At 54.7% G+C, this 25,242-nt stretch overlaps 2 protein-coding genes across 15 annotated transcripts; one reads left to right on the top strand and one right to left on the bottom strand.

Moving 5' to 3' along the window:
• Window positions 1-1,962: 1,962 nt before the first annotated feature.
• Window positions 1,963-21,420, bottom strand: RUFY4 (RUN and FYVE domain containing 4). 14 transcript variants are annotated; one of them, XM_048214312.2, is made up of 14 exons: window positions 20,770-20,856; window positions 20,484-20,599; window positions 20,263-20,356; window positions 19,229-19,298; window positions 19,015-19,121; window positions 17,484-17,609; window positions 17,077-17,183; window positions 16,615-16,758; window positions 16,062-16,191; window positions 14,430-15,056; window positions 13,731-13,837; window positions 8,198-8,344; window positions 3,342-3,452; window positions 1,963-2,791 (listed from the first exon to the last, which is right to left on the bottom strand). In XM_048214312.2, the coding sequence occupies exons 3-14, from the start codon at window positions 20,299-20,301 to the stop codon at window positions 2,689-2,691; spliced, it is 1,818 nt and encodes a 605-aa protein (XP_048070269.2). In that variant the 5' UTR covers window positions 20,302-20,356; window positions 20,484-20,599; window positions 20,770-20,856; the 3' UTR covers window positions 1,963-2,688. The 14 variants fall into 14 exon arrangements, with proteins under 14 accessions (XP_048070269.2, XP_026347760.3, XP_026347754.3 ...); XM_026491975.4 differs by lacking the exon at window positions 20,263-20,356 and having other exon boundaries at window positions 14,736-15,056; window positions 20,484-20,614; window positions 20,770-21,420; XM_026491969.4 differs by lacking the exon at window positions 20,263-20,356 and having other exon boundaries at window positions 20,484-20,614; window positions 20,770-21,419.
• A 374-nt stretch (window positions 21,421-21,794) lies between these two features.
• LOC123000630 (tensin-1-like) lies at window positions 21,795-25,038 on the top strand. The gene is made up of 2 exons (XM_044381185.3): window positions 21,795-21,982; window positions 23,712-25,038. Exons 1-2 carry the CDS (start codon window positions 21,827-21,829, stop codon window positions 23,835-23,837), a joined length of 282 nt encoding a protein of 93 aa, XP_044237120.2. The 5' UTR covers window positions 21,795-21,826; the 3' UTR covers window positions 23,838-25,038.
• Window positions 25,039-25,242: the final 204 nt, after the last annotated feature.

The raw sequence follows: 25,242 nt of genomic DNA, 5'->3' as shown, positions 1-25,242 counted from the left end.
AGGGATTTTATAGCTTTTATATATAATATATAAACATTATATACAAATATATGATATATAATATAGAAAAATATATAAATAAAATACATAAATATGATAAATCTATGATAAAAATCTCATCCCAGTGTTGGGCATGTCCTGGGTGCTTCATGTCATTTCGTTGAGCACCGAACGAATTGACAGGGTGGGGGAACTCATGTGTAGTGGAGGATCCGAGTGACATCTAATTTAAAGAAATAATTATGTCGCCCAAACTTTCCGGGGCATCCCCAGCCTGTGAGCATAAACAAGGTCCCATCAATAGCAGGGTGCTAAATTACACTGGCTGAGACTCCCTGTGCTCATGCAGGGCTTCATCCCCCTGCCCCCCAATAAGGTTTTCCCGGGAATTTGAGGAAGTCCATTGGGAGTGTCCCCCAGGAGCTCTTCTGGGTGCTGCTGTGCTAGTCACACGCTCTGCAGTCACTGCTGAAGGACCGGCGCCCTTGCAGCACCGGGGTGGCCTGTGGTGACTGTGGAAACTTCTCCCCAGTCCTCTCATGTCTTTGTGGAGCTTTTGTGCTCTTCGTTGGACTTGGTGGGGACTCTTTGGGGGGGCAGTGTGGAGCTAGAAGCTGGTCATCAGCATTGTCCTTCTGTCCCTCCCAGACGGGGAGAAGGTCAAGTTCCCCCATTCCCGGCCCCTGATTTCCTTTGGTTGAGTTCTGGTCCAGGAACAGAACTCTTTGCCTCCTCTTTGAACATTGGCTTCTGCTAGGTCTCTTCGCTCCCGCAGTTCTTCAGGCAGACGTGCGCTCAGCACTGGGGTTCTCCTAGAACATGATGTCTGCCACTAGAATATGAACCTTGCCCTAATAAAAGTTTCTGAGCAAATCGGACCCTCGAGAAGGGGCTGCTGCCCTTTAGGGGAGGGGTGACTCTATTGCCCTGATTGCACCAGAGCCCCAGCCCTGCCCCCCGCCGCTCCCTCCATTCCCTGCCCCTCACCTTGTGGCAGCCTTTGCTAAGGAGAAGTTCTCACCCGGCTCTCCAGGGCAGGAACTGCTATTGCAAAACTCTTGCTCCATGCAATGGTAATGGATGCAACTCTGGGTGGCCCTGACCCCAAGAGGCGGTGCACAGGCGCTGGCCAGAGCCACAGGGTTGCCCAACCACTGCAGAGGCTCTGGAGGTCTGTGTGAGGCGAAGGGGATGGGAATCATAGCACGCATGCCTGTTTGGGGCCACAAAGTCTGCCCTGGAGCTCAGATAGGGCAGCTAATCCCCTGATACAGAGTGGGGCCCACGCTTCTTCTGAACTGGTATTCTCAGAAGCACCACAATCGGGTGCCCAGGGAATGACACAGAATTTACATACGACTTCTCAGGCAGGCAGGGGATATGATCTTGTACCGTGAAGCTACACGAGTCCTCCTCCACCGTCTTCATGAAAATGTAGCTGAGTGAGCACTGCATGGAGAGTCGGCTGGTCTCGGCCCCTCCCCCCCGGGCACTCACCACTTGGGACCGACCGAGTCACCATAGCAGTTGTGGAAGGAAAGGAGAGAGAGGCCCAAGCCCCATGTCTGTGCTCTGGGGAACATCGGGGACTCCCAAACACTGCCGGTGGGAGGGGACCACGCACAACTTCTTTGGGAAACAACTCAGCGGTTTCTTAAAAGTTACACGTATGCCTATCATAGGACCTGGCCATTTCATTCCTAGGTATTTCTCCAAGAGATATAAAAGCAAATGTCTGTACAAAGACTTGTACACAGCTGATCGCAGGAAACGTACATGTCACAGCCTCTAACTGGAAACAATCCAAATGTCTGGCGACATGAGTGTGTAAACAGAAGTGTGGTCTCTCCATGCCGTGGAGTTCTACTTAACGGTAAATAGGGACTGTCGATATGTCCACCAACATGCGTGAACCCCAGAATAAGTCCGCTGTGTGAAAGAAGGCAGACAATACAGAGTGCGTACTCTATGATTCCGTTTATATAAAATTCCGGAAAACTAGGGTCTAAGGGGTAGAAAGCAGATAAGTGGTTGCCTTGGGAGGAGGAGGGGGGAGGTTACAAGGGGCATGAAGAGACTCTGGGGATGATGGCTGTGTTCATTATTGTGAATATGGTGATGGTTTCATGGGTGTATATTACAGTCAAACTCATCCAATTGTGCGATTTATGCGAAGTGTGGTCAATGTCAATAGGACCTCAAGAAAGCTGTTGAAAATGAAACAGCAAAAGTAGACCTTCAAAGCCCACTCCAGACAGGATGCTCCCAAGTGTGGTGAATGGTGGGCTGGGTGAGGTGGGGGTGCGGAGAAATGTCAGGGCCCCTGGGTCTTCTTCTTGGCCCAGGATGTTCTGAGCCTGGAGGGCCTTTAGGGAGGATGGTGCCTGGCGCCCTTCCCGACAGAAGAAGCCCGGACAGCTGTGAGCTTTCTCAAGCCGCCCCGCTCATGGGTGGGGGATGCAAGCCGCCCTGCTCATGGGTGGGGGATGCAGGGCTCCAACCGGCCTCCTGTCTCCTGCCTGCGAGCCGGCAGCTTCCACTCTCCACACTGCAGATGTGCACACAAGTGCTGTCCACCTTAGATCACCAACTTCTAGAGGGCAGGACTGGTCAGACCACAGGGGTGGGAAGGGCGGAGGGAGGAAGCTGGCTGGGGTGGCGGTGGGTGGCCCGACCCAGGTGATCCCATCAGTTGGATTGAGCGTCTCCCTTCTGGGAGCAGGGTGGGCAGCGGCGCTCTCTCTTCTTGTAATCCACAGAGCAGGCATGGCAAACCAGGCCTCCGCAGAGCCTGGGAGCAGAGTGGGAAGAGTGGGGAGCTCATGGGTGTGTGGCGGGGAGGGGAGCATGGGGTTTGAGCATGCACTGTTCCTTATCTCCCAGCAGAGCAGCCCTGGGTCTGTCCAAGGAGGCCTCCCCTTTCCTAAAAGGTGTCTCAATGCCCCACCCCTTCCAGAGTCCTTTAAATCCAAATGGTAGGTTCTCCTGCTGGCCCCCTTCCCTCTCTCCCACGGCTTGTCCTGCCACCCTGTTCCCAGAGGAAGGTGAAGAGAGCCGCTTCCTCTGTACTGGAGATCTCCTCCCATTCCAGAAGCCTGTTCATGTCTCTTCTCGGAAGGATTGCACAGTCCCATCTTCCAGACACTGCTGCTTGTCTGACCCCTTTCCCCTGTTCTGGTTCATGTCTATGCTAAGTGTTGTGTAAAGTGAGTGGCCGGCTCTAAGTAGCTTTCATAAACCCTCAGTTCCTATGTCCCTCCCTTCCCAGCAGGGGCAGAGCACTGTGGGCTGGTAGAAGCAGCACTTGTCCCAGACCAAGGCTTCTGTGCCCTCCCCATTACCTGCACGGGTACCGCCGAGACAGCCGGCCAAAGATCTTGCTGCAGTCCACGCAGCATCCGGGGGCCATGGAAGACAGATGCTGGGCTTTCTGCCACAGGTCATCCTTCTCTCTGATGGGTGGATGGGGGTGGGAGACGCACACGAGACCGGAAGATGGAGAGACCAAGAGGGGGAGAAAGAGAAACACGGAGACATAGAAAATGAGAGGGAGACAAAGAGGGACAGAGAGGATGGTCAGAGAGAAAGGAAGTCAGGGAGTCGGAGAGGGAGATAAAGAGAGACACACAGAGAGGTAGATGGGGAGATAAATGTAGAGAGAGAGAGAGAGAAAGACCAAGAGAACAAGATGCAGAGACACACAGAGACACACAGGGAAAGGGAGAGACAAATATAGAGAAAGATGGAGAGACAGAAAGAGATGTAGTGATAAAGACAGAAATAAAGAGACCATGAAAGACACACACACACACACACACACACACACACACACACACACACAATATGAGGGAGGCTGTAGTCTTTGGGAAGATGGATGGTGATGCCCGGGTCCCCCTCGTCCAACATAACCTTCATATCCCACCTCCTCCAAGGAGTGCTCCCTGATTGTAGAAGCTCCCAGCAGTTTCTTATAATGCCCTTAGCTTTTATTTGGCACTTCATACAAATCCCCTTCTAGTTATGTATGCTACACTCTTGCAAAACTATCCTCACTCTGTGTGTGTGTGTGTGTGTGTGTGTGTGTGTGTGTGTGTGTGTGTGTGTGTGTGTGTTAAGGATGTTTAGGCGGCACCTGGGTGGATCAGTCAGTTAAGCTCCGCCTCTTGATTTCGGGCAGGTCATGACCTCAGGGTTTTGTGAGATCGGCTCTGAGCAGGGCATGGAGCCTGCTTAAGATTTTCTCTCTCTTTCCCTCTGCCCCTCCCCCTATGTCTCCCTCTTTTAAAAAAAAGGATTTTTTTTGGTCAAAATGATACATACACATGACTTAAAAATCCAACAGTACAGAAGAACTTATACCAAACGGAAATAGACACCCTCCCCACTTCTTCCAATCTCAGTGGCAAACCACTTCGTATACTTTTTCTCCTTGATGTTACTTCCACACTTAAGTAATATGCTCATATCCTCTCTTCTTGGTGTATCAAGACAGAACATCTACAGAGCTCCTCACCTTGACGTCAGGGAGTCAGCTTATTTAGTACCATCCCCACTAACTCCACCTCCTTCCTCCCCAGAATATCCCTATTGTTGGTTCCTCTCTTGCTACTGTAGTTTTGCGGAATATACTCACACATTTATTTCTCACTCATCCTATAAGCACAGATAGCATCCTGACTGCCATTCTGTAATATGATGCCAGCATCTCTTCCTCTTCAGGGGGCCTCCTTTGCCCACCTCCTACTTATCTTTTCCTGCAACATCCACTACGGTAGCCACTAGCCACATCTGGCTACTTTAATTTATATTTAATTCAACTAAAATGAACTAAAATTAGAACTTCAGTTCTTCAGTCACACAAGACGCATTTGAAGTACTCAAGTCACTACATGTGACTGGTAGCCACCATATTGGAGAGGGCAAATATAGAACATTTCCATCCTCACAGAAAGTTCTATTGGATTCCATCCTATACTTAATAATGCTTAGGTGATAACATTTACATTTGTTCCATAATTGCAGTTGTTTTCTGTGCTTGGTCTTTAGTTTGATTCTAACATTAAAAAATCTATTAATACTATTTACATTATTAGACAACATATACGCATATTGCTTCAAGGAGAGCTAAGATGTGTTCTAAACATTTCCTTTCTTGGAAAGTTTCTGGTTTTCCAGGACTTTCCAATTACCTTTCTTTGCCCCTTGCATGACTTGCCTTTAACATAGCCTAATTATTCCCTCTCTCCAACAAATTCTTCATCATATCAGGTATTCTATTGATTCTCTTTCTCCCCAGAGACTTTCCTCCTGGTCCTCAATACTGCTCCTACAGCCTGGACATACTGATCCCTGGGCTTGCTGTCCTCTTGTCATCTTGGGAATTCCCTTTACTTCTCTCCTAGGCTACCGTGACTGTTTCCTGAATTCCACATCTTCTTTCTTGGCTTACTTCCTCGTTTTTCTGAAGTACATCCTTAATTAACTTCTCAAGAAAGGCTATGTGGGAGGTACATTTTCTGTGATCTGTTTTTCTGAAAAACGTCTTTCCTGCATCACCTTCCCTACTCGCTTCATAATTTGGCTGGACTTAGAATTCTAGGGCAAAAGCTGTCTTTCCTTAGAACTTTAAAGTATGACTGCATTGATTCTTCTTCTTCTTCTTTTTTTTTTAAGTAAACTTCACACCCGGTGTGGGGCCTAATGCAGGGGTTGAACTCACGACCCTGAGATCAAGACCTGAGCCAAGATGAAGAGTTGGATGCTTAACCAACTGAGCCACCCAAGCACCATTGATCCTTAACATGTTTCTCTGTGTCCTACTTCTTTTATAAGTGACGTGTCTGAGTATATTGTCCTTGCCTTTATTTTACAGAGATTTCCCAATGATGTATCTCGATGTACATTCCCCTTCCTTTCGCTTGTTGTACTGGTCACTCAAGTGAGATCTTTACATCTGAAGACCTGTGACCCTCAGAGCTGGGAAAGTCTCTCATCTTTTTATCTGATAATCTCCTCGATTTTATTCTCTCCTTTGGAATTCTTGTCAGTTGGAGAAGATAGTGAAACTCCTGGATTGTTTCATCATGTTTGCGATTGTTTCTCTTATGTATTCCATGTCTTCCTGCCTTTCACTCTATGTCCTGAGAGACTGACTCCTCTTTCTTTTCCAATCCTTATGATAAAAAAACTGTGAGCGATATTTTATTTTCCAAGAACATGTCTCATCCTTTGACGGTTACGCTCTGCAGCGTCTTGTTTCACAGGAGACGGAACTTTTTGTTTATCTTTGTCGCTCCCTTTTATGTTCTAGATTCTTCTCAAACATCTGGGGATCTCTGGTTACCATTTCATGTTTAAGCTGCTGGAGCTTTAAGTAGTGGACAGGGGTGGTTGGCTTACGGCTTCCCTTTAGGAAGGACTGAGCAGGGAGCTACCTGCCCCACGGACTGTCAAATGTCAGAACATACCGCTCTTTTATTTGGGGGCATCTAGCGGTTTTTTTTTTTTTTTTTTTTTTTTTTTTTTTTTTTTTTAGAGAAGGATGTTTTAATTATTTGCCTGGGAGATAGATCCCTGAGGGTTGATATTCTGTAGTTGGGGAGGCAGGCAGAAAGCAGGGAGTGTTCACTGCTCTTTCTAATGACTTTATCAGTTAATTTCCCTGATTTCTGTCCCTCGTCTCATTTCTGCCATCTGTGTTCCTGGAGTCTCTGGGCCCTGAAGTTCTAACTTGGGCTAAATCCAGTATCTGTTTTTTCATCCATTTTCCGGTTTCTGGAAACCAGAAACTCTTCTCTGTGGTTGGCTCCTCCACCTTTCTCTCTATTATAAGTTTTATTTCCTTATTTCTTTACCATCATTCTAGTGAGATCTCAGGATGGAAAAGAGGTGATGTGTTGTGTCCGTCTACCATCTTGATGCAGAAGTCAGCCTCTATGGCTTCCCCCCTTCTTTTTGCGTAGGGCCAGATTTTCCATGATGCTTCTGCAAGGGACATTATATTATATAGTTTGGGATCCTGTGATGAGTTTCTTTAACATGAGGAAAAGCATTTTTCTCTCTTGATGCACTGGTGTACTTCCTTGGAATGCCTAGTGACACTTAGGCAACTTTCCGGGTTTCCATTTTTGATTCAGCTGCCAAGATGCTCAGAGTTAAATTTCAACCCTAACCCTTATCCTAATACCTTGAGAGTATATATTTTTCCTCTTCCATTTCATCTATTTTTCTTTAACAATCATATATATACACACGGGTATATATATATGCATATATACCCATGTGTGTATATATATATATACATATATATGTCATATATATACACATGGGTATATATATATGCATATATACACATGTGTACATATATATATATATATATATATATATACGTATATATATGTCTTTTATTGTTGGCTACCTTAAATTCTTTTGTGAGACATACAGCTAATTTTTTACATATTCCCTTTCTCCCAGTTGACAGTTCCTTGGAGGAGATCATTCCTTAAATTCTTTGCTCTTTCCAGGTTGACATCTCTCTTCTCTCATCTTTAATATCACCTGGATTTTGTGCAAGAGGATTTAGATGGTTCCTCAGCGACCTTCCAATTCTAATGGAACCTGAGTCCAATGGTGTCCTGCTTCCTGAGCTGGGATAAAGTATAACATTAGCTCCCCACTAGCCTGAAGGGCAGAAACCAGGCTTAGTGGTTTGGACTCGATCCTGGCGAGCTCAGCCTCTGGAACCTAGGACAGCTGACCCAGGACGGCCCATAGGCCCAGGGGTCTGCGGAAGTCCAGCAGGCAGTCAGGTACAGGACATACGATTAGCTTTTGGTTAACCTCCCCCTTCTCTCAATTCCTTCTCTTTCCATGGGCTCCTTTCCTTTCCCCTAACCTTAGTAGGTGTATGTGTATGTGGGGGTGGGTGGGAGTGGTGGCGTGCCTGAGAGCCAGACTCTCTCTAATTTATATGCTGTGTGTCCTTGCTGGCCACATCGGCCTCTCTGACCCTTAATTTCCTCATCTATAAAATGAGGAGAACAGCTGGGGTGGCCAAAAGAAGGAGATGAATTAGCATACATGAAAGGTTCAGAACCCTGCTTGATAGTGCTTAGTGGAGTAGAATTTTCATTCCCCGGTCTCTACAACCCACGCCAACCCCCCTTCCACATCCCTGCCCCGCCGCGTCCGCCCTTACTGGATCAGCTCCAGCACCCTCATCTTCACGGCGCGGACCAGGTCCCGCTGCCCTCCAAGCTCCTCCTCGTACACGGCGTCCCTCCTCTCGGCCTCCTGCTGCTTGCGCTCCAGCTCTGCCTGCAGCCGGGCCCTCTCTTCCCAACACCTGTGCACAGAACGAGCACTCAGGTCTCAGCGTTTGTCGCGAGCTAGGCCGGGTCTCCGCCTGCTGGGGAGCGCCTGCGGGGAGCTGGCGGTGCCTCCCACGGCGGACGTGCTCACACACACCACACACACCCACACACACTGACCACGCACGCGCTCACGTATATGTACACACTCACATATCCTTCCGCCCCTCACAGCCCCCATGCCACACACACACACACACACCAGATACACTCACAACCCAAACACCATGCCTCACAACACATACTACACAAGTCACAATACACCACACGCACTACACACATCACACACACCACATAACGTACATCTCACACTACATACTGATATCACAGCACATACACTTGCAACACAGCACACACACACAACACACTCATGACACAACACACATATACCACATACCACACACCACACACTTACAACACACATACCATGTGCCACACACACACCATACACACCACACAATATACACACATGACACACACCACACACACACTCCCATATACACACATACTCCACGCATTCTCCACACCCCCACACGCTCCCAGGCCACGCACATGCACACACACGTATCACACATTGTGCCACACACACCAAATGGAGGACGGTGTATAGCACGACATCTGTAGGCTGACTCCTTACCACCCATTCAAAGGAATGAAAACAGGGTGTAGCCAACATTTCCATTTGCATTTCTTTTCTTTTCTTTTTTTAACATTTCCATTTTAAAATGTAATTTTCTTGAAAGGCATACTCACCATCATGGCAGCTCACTGGAGGGAAAGGGGGGTTGTCTGGGGCTGCAGGCGGGATGGGCTGTGCCCGGCTGAGAACAATTGTTGGTTTGGGAGGGGGGTAACTGGTGTAGGGCTTGGGGGATTTTTAGGTTTTAAAATATTTTGAAAAATTATGGTACATTGTCTTTTCAATTAAAAAGGCAATATTAAACATATGGCTTTCTTAAATTTTTGTTTCAGTTTGGGCTTGGCATCGCCTCGGCTCTATTCTTGCCTCTTCTTTTTGTCTTTGGTGGCTTCCTAGAAGGTTCCAAGAAATCTGCTGGACTGGAAATAAGAAGGTCCCAGCCCCGGGTCAGCCCCTCCCTCCATCGCTCACATGGGAGCGTGTTGCAAAGACGGGTGCACATCCTGTGACCTCAGATATGTGTGCGTGTGTGTGTGCATGTGTCTGTCTGTGCGTGGCCACACCCCGGGCTTCAGTGTGTTTGAGGCTTGCAAGAGGCTTCACAGCGAACTGAATTATGAATTTTTACAACGCCGCTGTGTAGCAGGCCTCAGAGAAGAAAGCTGGGTGGGCTGTAAAATCAAACCGACACCAGATACCCATGGAAATCCTGAAAGACCAGTCAGTCCCTGCAGCCCTAAGGAAGGCTGTTCCAGGGCTGCGTTCTGACTTTAAACAAACATTGGTCTCCAGTATCCTTACTTCTTAGTATTGGCGTTTCCTTTTCCCAAGCTAGTTTACTTGTGCACTGATCCCAGGGCCTTGGTGTCGCAGGTGCAGGCCCTGATGTGAGCACTGTGGTTACAGTGTGTCTTTGAGGTGGGAGGGAGCATTTATTAAGCACCTACTGTGTGCCAGGGGCTGTTCGACGTGGCAGGAATAGAGCAGTGCCTATGGCTCTCGCTGGAGCCCCAGAGTGTCTGGGGCAGTGTTCAAAAGAAGTGATAGGCCACTAACATGGTGAAGCTGAGCGTATGATCGGGATAAAGGAGAGGCAGGGACAGACTTGAGAGGGTGCTCGAGAAAGACTCCTGAGACGAGGTGACCTTTAAGCAGATCTAAGAGATGAGAAGTCGGCCATGTAGAGCCAGTGAAAGGCACATGCAAAGGTCTGCAAGTTGGCAAGAACTTGGCGTGTTTGAGGAACTGAAAGAAGACAAGGGAAGCTAAACATCATGAAGGGCAGGAGGTGGGGGTAAGCAAGAGACGAGGTGAAAGAGGCAGGGCCTGATCTCTGCCTTGCTGGCCCTGGGAGGAGTGGATTTTCATCTCAGTGCAATGGAAAGCCACCCAAGTATTTCAAGAGGGGGCTGACAGACACTCCTGGTGCAGGAGGTGACGTGGAAGGAATTCAGGTCTATTGAACACCTACTACGTGCCAGACCCTGAGCTCAGTGCTTTATAGCCTGGTGTCGTTTAATTTTCACAAATGTATGGCCAGGTAATATGATCGTCATTTCACAGGAAAGAGAACAGAGCTTCAGCGAGGAAATCACACTTGCTTGACATGTGGAGGGGGCAGAAATCTGGATGCAGGCCTGTCATGCCATCAACTCTTTTTGCCTCCCTACACTTTCGTGGTTTACGGCGCCAGTGCTGAGTGGGCAGCCGGTGGGAGCAAGGGACGGATCCGTATGAGCCCTGGTGTGCCTCAAAGGAGCTCGGGTGTGGGGAGGGGGAGGAGTGTGATGTTTGCCTAATTCCCCATCTGAGGACCTCTACCACTTATATCTGATCTAATCACCTTTGCTTTGAGGTCTCACCCAGGGGCAGAGGAAATCCACCTGCTTGGAAAGATGGTCTCACAGAGCATCGGAGCTGGAAGGAGGAACTTTAGAGATCCAACCATCTCCTTTTGCAAATCAGGGACCAGAGGCCAGGGAAGAAAGGCCAGTTTCCCAAGGTGCCACGACCAGAAAGCTGGGAAGTGGGTATCGAATCCTCATAGCTCAGTTCCAAATGTATTTTCTTAGCCCCTGGTTGGTCTGCTGGGGCCTGGTGCTTGGCTGGTTGGCTGTGTCTCGCCTGTGTGTCCAGCCTGGGGCTCTGCTCCCAGGGGCTGCACCGCTGCCCACCTTCACTCTATTCTCTACACCACAGACAGAACAATCCAGAAAACCCTGGGACCCCTCACTTCCTGCTCAAGGCTCTGCTCCAGTCTTCCAGAGCACATGGAAGTCTCCCTCTGCTCCAGCCCCACGGGCCTGCTTGTCCCCACGTGCATGTCTGGGATTTTGCACTTGCCGGTCCCTCTGCCTGGAGCACTTCTCCCACCATATCTGCACGGTCCAGTTTTTCCAGGGATCGGGGCTTCTGCTCAACTGTCATCTCCTTGCAGGGGAAGCCCGTGACTCTAAGTCTAAGTGACTCTCCTTTCTCTAGCCCCTTTCCTGGACTGATGTTTTCCCACAGCCCCCTGATTAGCTGACATCTGATTTCTAGTTGTTGATCTGTTGTCTGTCTCCGCAGGTCCTGGACAGCAGACACCGCCTGGCCTGTTCACAGCTGTCACCCTGCTCATGGCCACAGTAGAAGCATGATACTAGTCTTGGCTGCCTCAGTGGGCCCCATGGCACTTCTATCTGGCGGTGGTGAGACAGCCAATCTCCATCAAGACAGCTTGATGCCCATGGCCCCTGGAGTGAGATGTTCCTCCTGAGTTCCCTGGATCCCAGGAGGCAGGGGAGCGCATCGTCCTCCTAGCCCGCTAAAGCTTCTGTTCCCAAAACCCGCGTTCTGACCACTCTCCAGCAGATCCCCAGCCCGTGCCTCTCCTCTGAGCTCCACACCCTCCTGTCTGGCCAGCGCCTCCACTTGCTCCCATGGGCGTCTCAAACTTAACATGCTCTCACCTCAACTCCTGAAATGTCCTCCACAAGCCTGCCCTGCCATGGCAGACCGTCAGCTGGGACTCCAGCCTTCCAGCTGGTCAGGCGGGAAAATGAGAGTCAGTCTTGACGTCTGTTTTTCTCTCTACCATCAGGAAGCCTGGCCTCACAGTGGATCGAGAATCCTACAACTTCTCTGCACCTTCACTGCCAGAGAGCATTTGGGGGCTCCCCCGCACTCCCCTTCCTCATCAGCGTCCCTGCTTCCTTACAGACTAGCTCCATAGAGCAGCAGCCTTGAGCCCTTGAAAGCACAGATCAGTTTGGAGTAGGCACGCCTATGGGGACAGACGAGCACTTGCTCAGGGCGGGGCGGTTGGGAGAGAACGGGCAGTGACTGCTAATGGCACAGCGTTTCTCTTCGGGTGATGCAAATATTCTAAAACTGGGGTGATCGATGCACAATTTTATGAATACAGTAAAACCCACTGAATTGTTAAAAAAAAAAAAGCTGACGTACTTAAAGCAAACAGTCACGTCTTGTCCCTTCCCTGCTCAGAACTCTCAGTGGTTCCTATCACACTCTGAGTCAAAGCCAGGGTCCTTCTGATGACGTGCGAGGGTCTCCCGTTATCCTACTGACCTGCCCCAGGTCAGTCTCTCCTCTCCCTCTGTCCGGTGGGAGGAGCCCGGGGGGGGGGCCCTTTGGGGTTGGTTTCTGGGCCCACAGCCTCTCTCAGCCTTTTAAGCAGAGTCCGTAAATTGCCCCATGATTCAGTCTGAAGCACAGCTGCCCAGGCTCCAGTGGGGTTCGGGCTGGCCTCCCGGCCCCGGGGCGGGCGTCAGCCAGGTACAACACACAGAGCCAGGTGGGCAGACGGAGGCACACAGAGACCAAGCGAGACAGACACAGAGAGACCGAGTCAGACCAAGGGAGACCTTTGCATGGCGGAGATATTTAAAAAGTTCTGAAAGAGAAGCTCCGACACTGAGAGAGTGTGCTCCGGGCTCTTGAGGTTAATGTGATGACGGACAGTCGAACAAGCTGGAGGGTGAGAGGGGCTGAGTGGGATAGACAGAGGGACTGAGATAAACACAGATGCTCCAAATATTGCCTGAGGGCCCGCGGATAAGCCCGCTGGTTCTGGAGTCGGCTGCTGGGGTGCAGACCTCACAACTCTGCTAACTGGTGACATTGCGTGAATTGTGTGGTGCCTTTGAGACTCAGTTTCCCTATCTATAAAATGGGGATTTTTAAAGAACCTACCTCATAGGTTTGTTAGGAGGAAATGCCTAGAACTGTGCCAGGAACATAGTAAATGCTTAGTCCGTGATAGTTATGAAGATGATTGTGATTCAAGAGGGTGAAAGACAGGCTGTAACAGGGAGCAGGAAAATGAGAGACAATTGAACAGGGGAAAGATGGAGAGACGAAGGGCAGGAGTGTGGAGGGGCAGGGAGGGAGACTGGCTTAAAAAGAGAGGGGAGCAGCCACAGAGGGGCAAAGGTGAGTGTGGAGGGCAGGAGGCATCCACCTCTCTTGGAGGCTCTCAGGGAGGCCAGCGAGGGAGGGGCTGGCAAGTGAGGGGGGTGGGGGGAGGTCAGTGGGAGCTCCTCGAGGAGCCCCAGGAGTCATGCCCTGCATGCCTCAGCATCTGGAAGTTGCGTCCAGCACGGGAGGCACTCAGAAGGCGCTTACTGGCATGACCACGAAGGGGCGAGCAGGAGCCAGGGAGCGCCTGTGGTCCTGCCGGCTGGGCCAGGCCTGTTTGTGCTGGTGGTCGCCAAGGTTACCTGCTGAGCTGCTCCTGCAGTGTCCTCAGCTCCCCTTCCTGCTCCTTCAGCAGCTGCTCCTGGTGCTGGGCCTGCTCCTTGGTCTTCCGGAGCTCATGTCTCAGGCTCTTGGGGGTGGGGGGTAAAGGAAGGTAAAAGGAGGCTAAAGGAGGAGGGCAGAGATCCCAGCCCCCCCCCCCCCCAGTCTGACCTGACAAACATCCCCGTGAGGCCCCAGGCCAGGGGAGACAGCCCTTCAGGGGAGGGCAGGACTGCGGACAGCGCTGGGCCCTGAGAGGCCAGGCTCTACCCCTGGGTGCGCCTGCAGCCACCATTTCTTCCTTTGCTGAAGGATGAAAGTTATAGCTCTAGGGGCATGAAGACTCCGGCTAGAGAGGAGGCTCAAGGAAAGCTTGAAATCAATCTTGGTGACTCTAGAAGCGTCTACAAGGGCAGCTAGGCGGCTGCCCCGAAGAGCTGATGGGGAGGGGTCTCAGACTCAAGTGCCCCGCAGGGGCCAGGCAGGTAGGACTGATGAATGAAGCGGGCCTGGCCTGAGGGTAGGGTAAGAAGACCCCCTTGAAGATTAATCATCCCGTGCAGACCAATCAGAATTGATCTGTGGGCTGCAATGCCCCTACCCCCACCACTGAAGACTCCCACCTGTGGGCCAAGTTAGAGAGGGGGGAAGAGGCAGGTACAACGCTCAGCTGCTCTCACCTTGACCACAGCCTGCAAGGCCACCTCTGCCGGCTCCTTTCTCCTGGTCACACTGGTCACTCCTCTTTCCTCTTGTGGTCTCTCTGGGGTGGAGTCTTCCTTTGTTCCCAGGTCCTGTAGGACCTGGGGCTCCCCCGGAATGCTAAGCACCTCCCACTCCTGTGGGCTCCCTGACATCCTGTCCTCTATTGTCCCTGTGGGGCTGGAGGCCGGCAGCCTGTGTACCTGACCCCACTCTGCTCCCCCTTTGTGAGTCCCCTCTGTACCCGGCAGAACCCCTCTGCCCTCAGCCTCTGTCCCTATCACCTCCTTCGGAGCTCCGTCGGCACACTCCCTCTGTCCCTGGCAGCTGGGTGAGTTCTCCAGGCAGATCCCAGTTGTTGGGGCTCCCTTTTCCTGGGCTTGCTGAAGCTCCTCCCCCGCTGGCTCCCACATGCTCTGGGGGGGCCCAAGGCTCCTGGGATCTTCTCTGTTCTTTTCCACGAAGGGAGGAAGCTGCCTGTGTTGCTGGGACCTTGGGAGTCCAGCTAACTCATCTTCCCTGGGCGCATCTCGCAGACAGCCGGCTGGGCTAGTGTGCGGCGTCTCTGGCCGGACTCCTGTGGGGTCTCCACGTGTGGCTGAGACCTGCAAGAAGCCCCCAAAGCCACTCTCAGCACCAATTCACCAACCGGGTGCACAGGAGAGGCCACAGACCTAAACTAAGGGAATGGGATTCAGGAGATCCGGGACAAGGCCCAGCAATCGGAATGTTACCATCGCCCCAGCTGCCTCGGGGGCCCGAGCTTCGGTCTGGTCAGGGAGCAGGGGTGCCTCTCAGTGTTCTTTCCTCTCCTCCTATGCTCCTTCACCTGTGCCTTTGATCTGGTTTCCACTAAGTTCTTCCCACCCTCTCCCCTCCCCCATCCTGCCCCCTGAACTTCTCTGTGTTTCACTTTACCTGTCTGTGAAATGGGAATAGTAACCCCTGCCTCGTACGGTTGTGCTGAAAGCTTAAACAGACCCATAGCAGCTAAGAGTCACCCCTCTCAAGCAGCCTTCTCTGTGCTCCCATGTTCTGTGCGTCTGCAGCACTGCACCTTACAGGTTGTATTGGGATGGGTTCCCCCTTCTGGCCAGAGGCTGAGTCCTCATGGTGTCTATACCTGAGGCGTGGAAGCCGAGGGGGTGCAAAGCAAGACTGGGGGATGGCAATAGCCACAAGCTACCACTTCCTGAGCATGTGGGCGGGGGCCTTGCTCTGTGCTAAGCGGGCTGTCTCAGCGCGTCCTCACAATCACCTGCGAGGTGGTACAAGTACTTGCCAAGGACCTCGGTTATTAGGGGCAGAGCTGGGATTTGAACCCAGAAACCTGGCTCTTCAGTTGCTCCCTGAACTGCACTGAGACATTTGCAAATTGTCCAATGGAGGCGGTTTCCCTGGTGTGCATCCTACGTGCTCCCAGTTATCCACCCGACCACCTCTCCCTCCCCTGGGCGCCCCGGCTCCCCCGGACGGTGCCAATGGTCCCTTTCCCTCCCCGCTATCCTCACCACCTCAGGAATATGAACCCTTGAGTCCTCTGTGGCTTCCCAATCCCCAAGTCTACACGCTGGCCTCTCTGTCTGTCTGTCTGCTTGGTCACTGCTCACCCTGGGGGGCCCAACAGAGATGGAGAGGAGGCAACTCGGAGTGTGGTTGGGCAGAGGCACCTGCTTTGGAGAGTCTTTGGTCTTTCTGGGTCTTCTTCCCTGTGTCCGGCTGGCACTGGAACGACAGGACCTGCAGAGAGGGGCCTCTCTCCGGCAGTGGTCCAGCCACCCATTCACGGCACTACCCCTCCCACCTTCCTGCCCTCCCATCCTCGGGGATGGATCCCCCTCTCCATCCATGCACACTCCCCGCCCACCACGCATCCTGACATCCCCCACTGGGTCATCCTTCTGACCTCCACCCCAAGCATCCAACAACTTCTCATGCGTGTGAACTGTACGGAGCCTCCCGCCTCATGATGGGCTTACACCGGAGAACGGAAGGCTGGGAAGGCGGGGAATCAGGGGCTCAGACGGCAAGAAGGGGAGGTGAACTGAGGAACTGACGAGCTGACGGGGCAGAGGCTGAGCGTGGAGCTTGCTTGGGGTGGGTGGTGGTCAAATGGCAGTGAGGCACTGGAAAGGGGCTTCCCTCCACGTGGGACGCACTCACTCGGAGAACATGGGCCAGGCTTCATCTAGGTCTGGCCACTGCAGGTCCAGGTCGAAGGCTACCCCGTTGAGAGCGTAGAGAGAGTCCAGGAGGCCTTCCCGGAGTTCGGGGCACACCAGAGGGCTCCGGGGGCCGTACCATTCCCTGTGGTAATGGTGATCAGCAGCCTTGGCCTTCGGCCTTGGTGCTTTGCTCCCCTCCCCCCCCAAGAATCTGCCTTTGCTTACACCACATAGTTCCCACGGGAGTGACCTTTGGGGGTCAGGAGGCTTAAGCATTGTGGTGCTACTGGGACTCCTGTGTTCTGACCCCCCTTTGCCCTTTCTTCCTTGACTTGCTTTCATGGCTCTCGTTTTGTTCTCCTTGTTATTAACCCATCCACTGGGGGGAAAGAGGCATCTTTCACAAGGGAGGGACAGTGGCTCAGGGGGAGTCGGGAGGAGCATGTCTCGCCAGCCCCACCTGGTGAACTCTGGGCTCAGGAGGCAGAGCTGCAGGGACTCGGCCAGCTGTCCGTGGGCTAGGCAGAAGCGGATGAAGGCGCGGCCTTTGGCCAGAGGAGTCTTCAGCTGTGGAGTGCAGGGGGTGAGTGGTGGTGGGGGGCAGGGTGGGGGGCGGGGTGCTATTAGGACAGAGGGAGCTCAGCCAGCACAGAGACAAGATGGGAACTTGTACTGTCAGGGGACGAGAGGGGTGCCCGGAGGGATGCCGAGGGCAGGGCTAACGAGACAGGAGGACCAGGTGAGCGGTCTGTGCTCAGCAGAGCAGGATGGGTGGGAAAGGGGCCCTGGAGGCCATCCCCGTCAAGGGCCTGGTGGCAGGACCTCCTTGTGCTGAGGCCAGCCACACCCCCACCTGGCCCTGGCTACCTTGTCCTGTGCGCGGATGAAGCGGGCCGGCTCCGTGCTACCCCGCTGGCGCCACAGGGCGGTGCAGAGGAAGTCCCAGTAATCCTTCCGAGGCCTCAGGAAGCTCTTCTGCTCTTTCTGGTCAAACTGGGAGCGGGACGAGGGACAGGAAAGCATCAAAATGTTTCCACCTTGCATTCCAGCACGCGGAGAGAGGAAAGGGCTACTGTAGACAGACCTGTCTCCACCCTTACTGGCTGTGTGACCACGAGCAAGGTGCTGGACCTCTCTGAGCCTTTGGTATTCTATCCATTCATTCCAGAAACACTTGCTGAGTACTATGTGCCAGGCTTTGTTCTGTGCCCTGGGAACGCAGCAACGAACAAGCTGACTGCATGGGCTTACGCTTGGTAGTGGAGGCAGACAATGAACAAACAAAAAGTAAGTAAAACATATATTGTTAGTGCGGACTGCTAAGGAGGAAAATAAAGCAGGGAAAGAGAACAGAAAACACGTGGTGTGTGTGCACACAGATGTATGTATGTGGTATGTGTGTGAGGCATGTGTGGTGTGTGATGTGTGTGTGTAGTGTGTCTGCCTGCGTGCGTGTGATTTTAGGGGTGTGTGTGTGTGTGTTTTAAAAATTCGAGGATTCGGGGGGTGCCTGGGTGGCTCACTTGGGTAAGCGGCTGCCTTCTGCTCAGGTCATAATCCCGGGGTCCTGGGATTGAGTCCCGCACTGGGCTCCCTGCTCAGCTCTCCCCTCTCCCTCTGCTGCCTCTCCCCCTGCTGCTGCTTCCCCCGCTTGCACTCTTCTCTCTCAAATAGATAAATAAATAAATAATCTGAAAAGAATTTCTGCATTAGAGTGGCTAGAGAGAGCTCACCGAGCAGATACTACTCAAGTCCACATCTGAAGGAAATGAGAAATCGTGCCATCCAAGTTTCTGAGGGAAGAGCAGTCCAGGCAGAGCGAATAGCACGTGCAAAGGCCCTGAGGTGGGTGCACTGCCGGTGTGCTTTAGGAAGCTCAAGGAGGCTAGTGTGACTGGAGTGCAGCAGATGAGGGGTAGACTGGCAGAAGATTCACATGTGCACCCAGCAAACCTCACGTGCACACACGGACACTCACACCACACACGTGTGTCTCACACAGAGACCTGGGAAGGCTATGTGGGTGTATGTGCGGGTGGTAGGACCATCAAGCACCTCAGGGGGTTAGAATGAGAGTTTGATAAGGTGGGGCATAAGAGGGGCTTAGCCTGGCCCGTGGTACGTGCTCAACAAAAGTGCCAGCCGTAGGAAGGGCTGGCCCTAGGACATCTTGCCTCTGAAACTTCAGTCCTCGGAGCAGGGTGGCCACCCCGCCCCACCCCTCCTCACCCCCACCGGGCCCCAGGCTGGCCACACCTTACTTCCTAGGCTACGGTGTCAACCCCCAAGAGTGAGGTCAGATGTCAGGAAGGGCTTGCTGACTCTGAGGGGGCTGAGTATCTGGGGGCTCTCTGGGCATGGAGAGAGGGGAGTGGGAGGAGCGCAGGGAGGGGGGCACCTGCAGCAGCAGCTCCAGGCAGCCGCAGAGTCTGTGCAGCTCAGCACTGGCATCTGTCACTGGCTGCTGCCGGCCCCCGTAGCCCTGGAGGACGGCCAAGACGGCAGCTGTGGGGGGGGGGTAGGTGGACATCAGGCATCAGGTTGTGAGGGCTCCCAAGACCCCTCACTTCTCCCCCGACTCAATCCCAGAAAATCTCTCGGGACACACTCACCTTGCAGGTTCCTGGTGAGGACGGCCCCCTCCTCTGCCATGAGTATTTCAAAATGAGATTCCTCAGGGCTCTGGAAGCACAACCCAGGAAGGAGCCTCTGGGTTCAGCTGCCCAGTTGTCTCCTTATCCAAAGGAAGAATCCGAGCCTAGGCCAGGCATGTGATGTATCTAGAGTCACACAGTGAGTTCACGGGTAGGATCAACAGCCTAGCTCTTCCAGCAGGCCAGCGTGGCAAGGGGACGGTGTGGCCCCTACTAATGGAGCAGTTCCTGGGTGCTGGGTGCTCTGCTCGGCGCCTGACATCCTTGTCTTATTCCGTCCCCGTAATAATCGAGGAGGTCACTAACTCCATTTGATACAAGATGAAAGGGGGCTCAGACAGACAGGTAAGGCTTTTATCTAACGCCACAAAGCTCTAAGTGGAGAAGGTAGAGTTCGAACTCAGGTCTGTGTGCCCACACACAGGGCAACTGGATGGGAGCGGCCCTGGTAATGCTCCCGCCACAAGGACGCTGGGCTGAGGGAAAGTCACCCCTCTCCCCCACAGGGAGCCTTGCCAGAGCAGTCATCACCCTTGAGGCACACATTCATCCTTTCCTGGCCCCCAGCTGAGCGGAAAATGTGTGTTTGAGGGAAGGGAGGCAGCAGTAAAATGAGGCCCCAGAGCTGGGACCAGGCCAGAATGCTGGGTGTGTGTGTGGGAGCAGGGCACCCGGTTTTAGTCCTGTGGTTCTCTCCCAGGGTGGGTCCTGGGGCTCAGAGAGGAATACTGTGGCTGTTGGGGGCCAGTGGCTTATCCTGATGTAACCTGGAGTAAAGACCAGGCATGGAAAACCCTCATGCCCTGCCTCCCAGGACGTAGTTGCTGGAATTTCGGGGGTGGATGGGAGTGAAGAAGCACGGGACACAGTGGAGGGGGAGGGAGAGAGAAAAGAAGGTAAAGGAGGGAGGGTGTGCGGGGATGGTGTTCAGGAGACACTGAGCTGGGAGTTAAGAGACCTGGGTCTCCATCCTGGCCCTGCTACTAACTCACTGTATGACCTTTTGCTTTTCCTGGGCTCAGTTTCCCCATCTGTAGACCAAAAGGCAGACTGAGGGTCTCTGCATCCCCTTCTGGTCCAGATGCTCTAGAAAAACCATGAACACCTAGATGTACCTCCTCAGCTCTCTTTTTTCTGTCCACGAGTCTCTGCCGCCACTCTTCGCATTGCCCCCTTTCTCCAGCCGCCCCTAGACCCCTTCCCTGCCACTTACCTGGGAAGGCCTGGAGAGCGGGCACTGCAGCCTGAGCCTGTCACTTGTGACCGTGGGTCCTGCGCAGCCTTTCCCAGAGTGCCTCCTGGGAAGTGACTCAGGCCCAGCCCAGCACCCTGGAGGGGGAAACCCTGCTCAGAGCAGGAGGAGCACAAAACTGGGTGGGTGGGGAGAGAAGTGGGAGAGGGAGGGTCCAGGGCACCAGGGCAGAATGGGCGAGCTGGGGGATGGTACCCTTCGGGCAGAACTGGTGGTAGAGTCACTTGTTGGCCATACACCAACTCACCCCAGTGACAGCAGCAATTGCCCCTATCCAAGTTTCCTTCTCTTCTCTTCGGGGTCACTTGCTCTTGTCTTTCTTCCTTGTTCCCAGCAGGCGGCGCAAAGAGGCTGGGACTGCTGCCCCACCAGATCCTGCTCCAGGCTTTAGTCTCTCGGTGGAAGTGTGGTGCATGTGGGGGGAGGGAGGACAGCCCCCCCCCCCCCGCCCCGTGTATCTCCCTCCTCCTCCCCACCTTAGTCTCCCGGTCCCCAGTGCCATCCTGCCCGACCCGGCACTCCCCTCCTAAAAGAATGGAAGCGAAACCACTGTGAAAGCTTGGATCCAGGACCGGGCCAGCTGGGTGGCCCCGAGGGGCCGTGACCCTCTCACCCTGGCTGTGCTCCGCCTCCTTGAGGCTGGGGTCTTTCCACCTCCCGGTCCTCGTTTTTCTAGGCTGGGATGCCCCGAGGGCGGGTATGGGGGGGCAGAGAACAGAGGAGCAGGCACCCGCGCGGACCAGTTTCCCAGACTTCAGCAACCGCCCGTAAACAGTGGCACACGCGGTGGCCGAGCCCGGCTCTGCCCTCCCGCCTCCACTTCCTGCCTGTCTCTCCTTCTCTGGGACTTGGTCTCCCCGCGCACAGGCTCCGTCCCCCCTCTCTGTCCCCCAGGTTCCCGCTCTCTCCCTCGCTGTCTCTGCTTATCTGCTTCCTGCCTCCCCCGTCGCGCCGTCGGTCTTTTTCTCGCCCTCCCAGCCTCGGCAGGTCGCCGCCCCGGCCCGAGCCGCCGCCGCCGCCCCTCCCCGCGCCCCCGGGGCTCCCTCCGCCCGCGGCTGCGCCCGGGCGCCCGCGTCGCCGCCCCTCTCCCGGCCCGCGCTCCCCGGCTGGCTGGCGGCGCGGGCCCAGCACGCTCCGGGCGGGGACGCGCCGGGGGCGTCGCCGCCCCCCCTCCCGACGTGCGAGGCGCCCCGGGGCGGCGCGCTGGCCAGGGCGGGGGGCGGGCCGGCTCCCCCCGCACCGCCCCCCCACCCCCAGCGCCCTCGTCCCCGCCCCCGGCCCCGGCCAGCCGGGCGCCCGGCCGGATGGGCTGCACCGTGAGCCTGGTGTGCTGCGAGGCGCTGGAGCCCGGGCCCCCCTGCGGCCCCCAGCCCCCGGGGAGCCCCCCGGCCCCGGCGCGGCCCGAGCGCTGGGAGCCCGGGGCTTCCGTCCGCGCCGAGAGCGGGCGGCTGCCGCTTCAGGTAGGGCGCCGCGGGGCGGCCGGGGAGGGGGAGCGGGTGGCGGTGGCGGGCCCAGCCCGGCTCACCTGCGACAGGTAGGGAGCCCCGCCGGGGACGCGCCTGTCAGCCCGCAGCCGGGGCCGGGGCCGGGTGAAGGGGCCGCGAGCGGGGCCGAGGTCTCTCCCGGGTCCCTTGCGTCCTTGGGAGGAGGCGGATGTAGGACCTGACACTTAAAAGGGCAAGTGGTTCAGGCGAGGTTCAGGAGCCACCCAAGTGGGGCAGGGCTGGGAGCGCTGCGGAAAGGCACTGAAGGAATTTGTTTCCCCTGAGCCGGTCCAGAGTTGACTGTGTGTCCCAGGGTAGCTGTGGCGGTTGTCGCCCACCTCTGTAGGCAGGGGGGAGGGCGCCTTCTGAACTGGGGAAGGCCCTACCAGAGCCAAGGCCTGACCTAAAGATGATATGGGCAGCTGGAGCCTCCCCGCTGCGTTCTGTTTCCAGTAAGTCTTGGCACCTGGCAAGTGGGCAGCTGACCCGGAGAGTTGGGGATAGGCCGGCACTGGGAGGCAGGTGTTTGTTCTGCGCGAGGCGTATGTCGGGGAGCCACTAGGTGTGGACACTAGATTTCTCCAAGGAGGAAGTGGAGGACAAGGAGACATTTGGGGTCACTAGGTAGGACTAGGTAACCTTGCTCTAGGTTACCTGCTTAATCCAACCTACCTCCCCGTCTGGGGCCTAGGAAGGTTGCAGCCTCGGATTTGTTTGCTGTGTGGGGTTTGGATTATGCTGCTGTCTTATGCCCCTCGACCTGGGGCACACAGGGTCTGTACCCACACGCAATGTACCATGTGCCCGTATCCCAGCCCTTCTTCCCATTCGCTGGGGGAGCTAGTGAAGCCCGATGTGTGTGTGTGTGTGTGTGTGTGTGTGTGTGTGTGTGTCTATGCTGGTGACCCCTCTGCCTCACTTGATCAGATGCCCCTTCGAGGCAGGATGAGGACATATTCGTGGTTATACTCCATAGAACTCTCTGTCCTTCCCAAGCTCTAGCCCTGGTCATCACTGTGATGATTGATCACGGGGAGGGACAGCCCTGGTGGGGTGTAGTAGTTGTCCCAGACCTGGTAGTGGAGGCACAGGTGTGATTCTGATGGAAGCCTGAACTGGCTTAGTGCACCGGGGTAGGGCGAGGCTTCAGGGTGTCAGCTGGGCATCCCAGACTATTGCTTCTCAGCCCTGGCAAAGGGGCAGACGGTCTGGTGAGTGAAGGGGACCTGGCCCAACCTCCGGTGGTCAGGCCCTTCCAGAGGTCATCAGGGCTTCTCCTCTGCCTCAGAGCCTCATGAGCCCTCCTCTGTCCTTGAAGGTTTCAGGTGGAAGTGAGTTCACGATGTCCCTCCCTCGTCTGTTCCTAGCTCAGACCCTCCTTGACTTCATGTTCTCTGTCTGCCTACCTTCTGCACTGGTGATGCAGGCGGCTGGGGACTGGGGGCCGGGCAGGCCACCTGAGGGTGGGCAGGGCCAGGGCCAGGCAGTCGGGGCTGAGATGGAGGAAGAAGCCACGGGCAGTGGGCGTGGGTGATCAAGGAGAAGGGAGAAGGAGGGGGGAGAGGAGTGAGTGCGTGAGTGTGTGACAGCCACAGGGACAGGGATGGGGACAAGTGTCTGTCTGCATTCGGATGAGCTGGTTTCTGAGTGGCCTCTTGAGAGCGCCTGGCGCTCGCCCATGACTCATGCCCTCCTTTATCTGCAGGATGAAGCTCCATCCCAGCCCCAGCCTGTGCCCACCGCTCCCCTGGCCTTTGCTCTGGTGGGGGCTGCTGTCTCTGGCTGCTCTCTCCCCTTGCCATCTATACTGCAACTCTCAGGAGACCCGTGACCCAGGAAAGAACAGCCAGGCGGCCTCTTGCTTCACTGCCGGAGGCGTGTACCACGTTCTTGTGGCGGATAAACATCTCTTGGGCTCTCAGCTCCCCTCAGGAGTCAGGGCTTAGAAGTTACTGAGGCATCTGGGCTCCTCGCCAGGGCACTCCCACTGACAGTCCTGCTACTGACATGCCACCATCGCTGCCACTGACCATGTCCCCCCAACCAGCGTCCTCCTCCAGTACGCATGCTAAGCTTCTCTCCTTGGGCACAGGCTCTCATCACCTCCTCCACCCACAACCTGCTCTCCCCCTCCCCCTTGGGGCACCCCCTTCCCACCCAGGCCGCATTGCCCTCTTCACCCTGCGTGCTGCCCCCAACTCGGTCCCCTAAGCTGGCTGTCCTCTGCTCAGACCACACTGCCTTCTTCTCTCTGGCGGCCTGCTTTGTCCTCCCAGGCTCTGTTGCCCACATTACTCTCCTCCTCCATCCCAAATTTGTGGCCTGCTCCCCCTCTTTGCTTCCCAGGCCTCAGATCCCCAGCTCTGGATTTTTGGGGCCTGGGGGTATAGGCCCTTCACCCCTCAGGTGGCCTCCACAGGGTCCCATGATCACCCTATGTCCTAAGCTCTCCTTTGGTTCCACGTGTCAGCCTGCCAACCTTGGGAGAAGGGAAGGTGGGGTTTGGCGCCCCTCCTGAGCATTCCGGCCAAGCCTTCTCTGACCTGGGTGCCAAGGGGCCTGGAGGGCATCTCCAGGTGCCAGCCTCGCCTCCTCGCTTTCTGCCATATCCCAAGACAAGTGGCTGCTTGTCCGACGGTGGCAGGAGCAGAGGGGAGGAGACTCTGGCTTGCTTCTGCCTCCTCTCTCGAAAAACCAGCCCCTCGGGTCAGTTGGTGTGGCTTCTGCCCAGTCACCTAGAGCCCCGTTGAGTTTAGGAGTTCCCCAGGAGGCCAGGTCCTACAGCCTCCCTTGTGTTCCTATTGTGGGGTCCTACACCCCTGATGGAAGTTCTTTAACTCCCTCTGCTATGGGTTGGATTACTTCCTCTTTCTCTCTAGTTATATGCTATTGTAGACCCCCAGAGCCGAAAAGGATCTTGGTTAGTGGTTCTGAACTTTTTGAGGTCACAGATCCCTTTAAGAATCTGATGAAAGCTATGGATGTTCTTGCGAGGAAAATGGGCACGGGTGTGTCCCCCCCCCCCACACAAATATCATATACCCCTTCAAGCCCACCTAGGGGCCTGCTACATCTCACTCCTGCATTTCACAGTGAGCACACTGAAGCCCAGAGAGAAGGGACTTGCCCACGGCCACAAAACAAGTGAGTGGCAGAATCAGGACCACGACCCAGGTGTCCTGACCCCCGGCAAGTGGAAGTTTTGTTTCCAGAGGCAGCTTTGCCTTCCTCAAAGC

Source organism: Ursus arctos, unplaced genomic scaffold (assembly GCF_023065955.2).
Source record: "Ursus arctos isolate Adak ecotype North America unplaced genomic scaffold, UrsArc2.0 scaffold_1, whole genome shotgun sequence".
Lineage (NCBI taxonomy): Eukaryota > Metazoa > Chordata > Mammalia > Carnivora > Ursidae > Ursus > Ursus arctos.
Note: the sequence above shows the minus strand (reverse complement) of the source record. Positions and strands in the feature narration are given on the sequence as shown.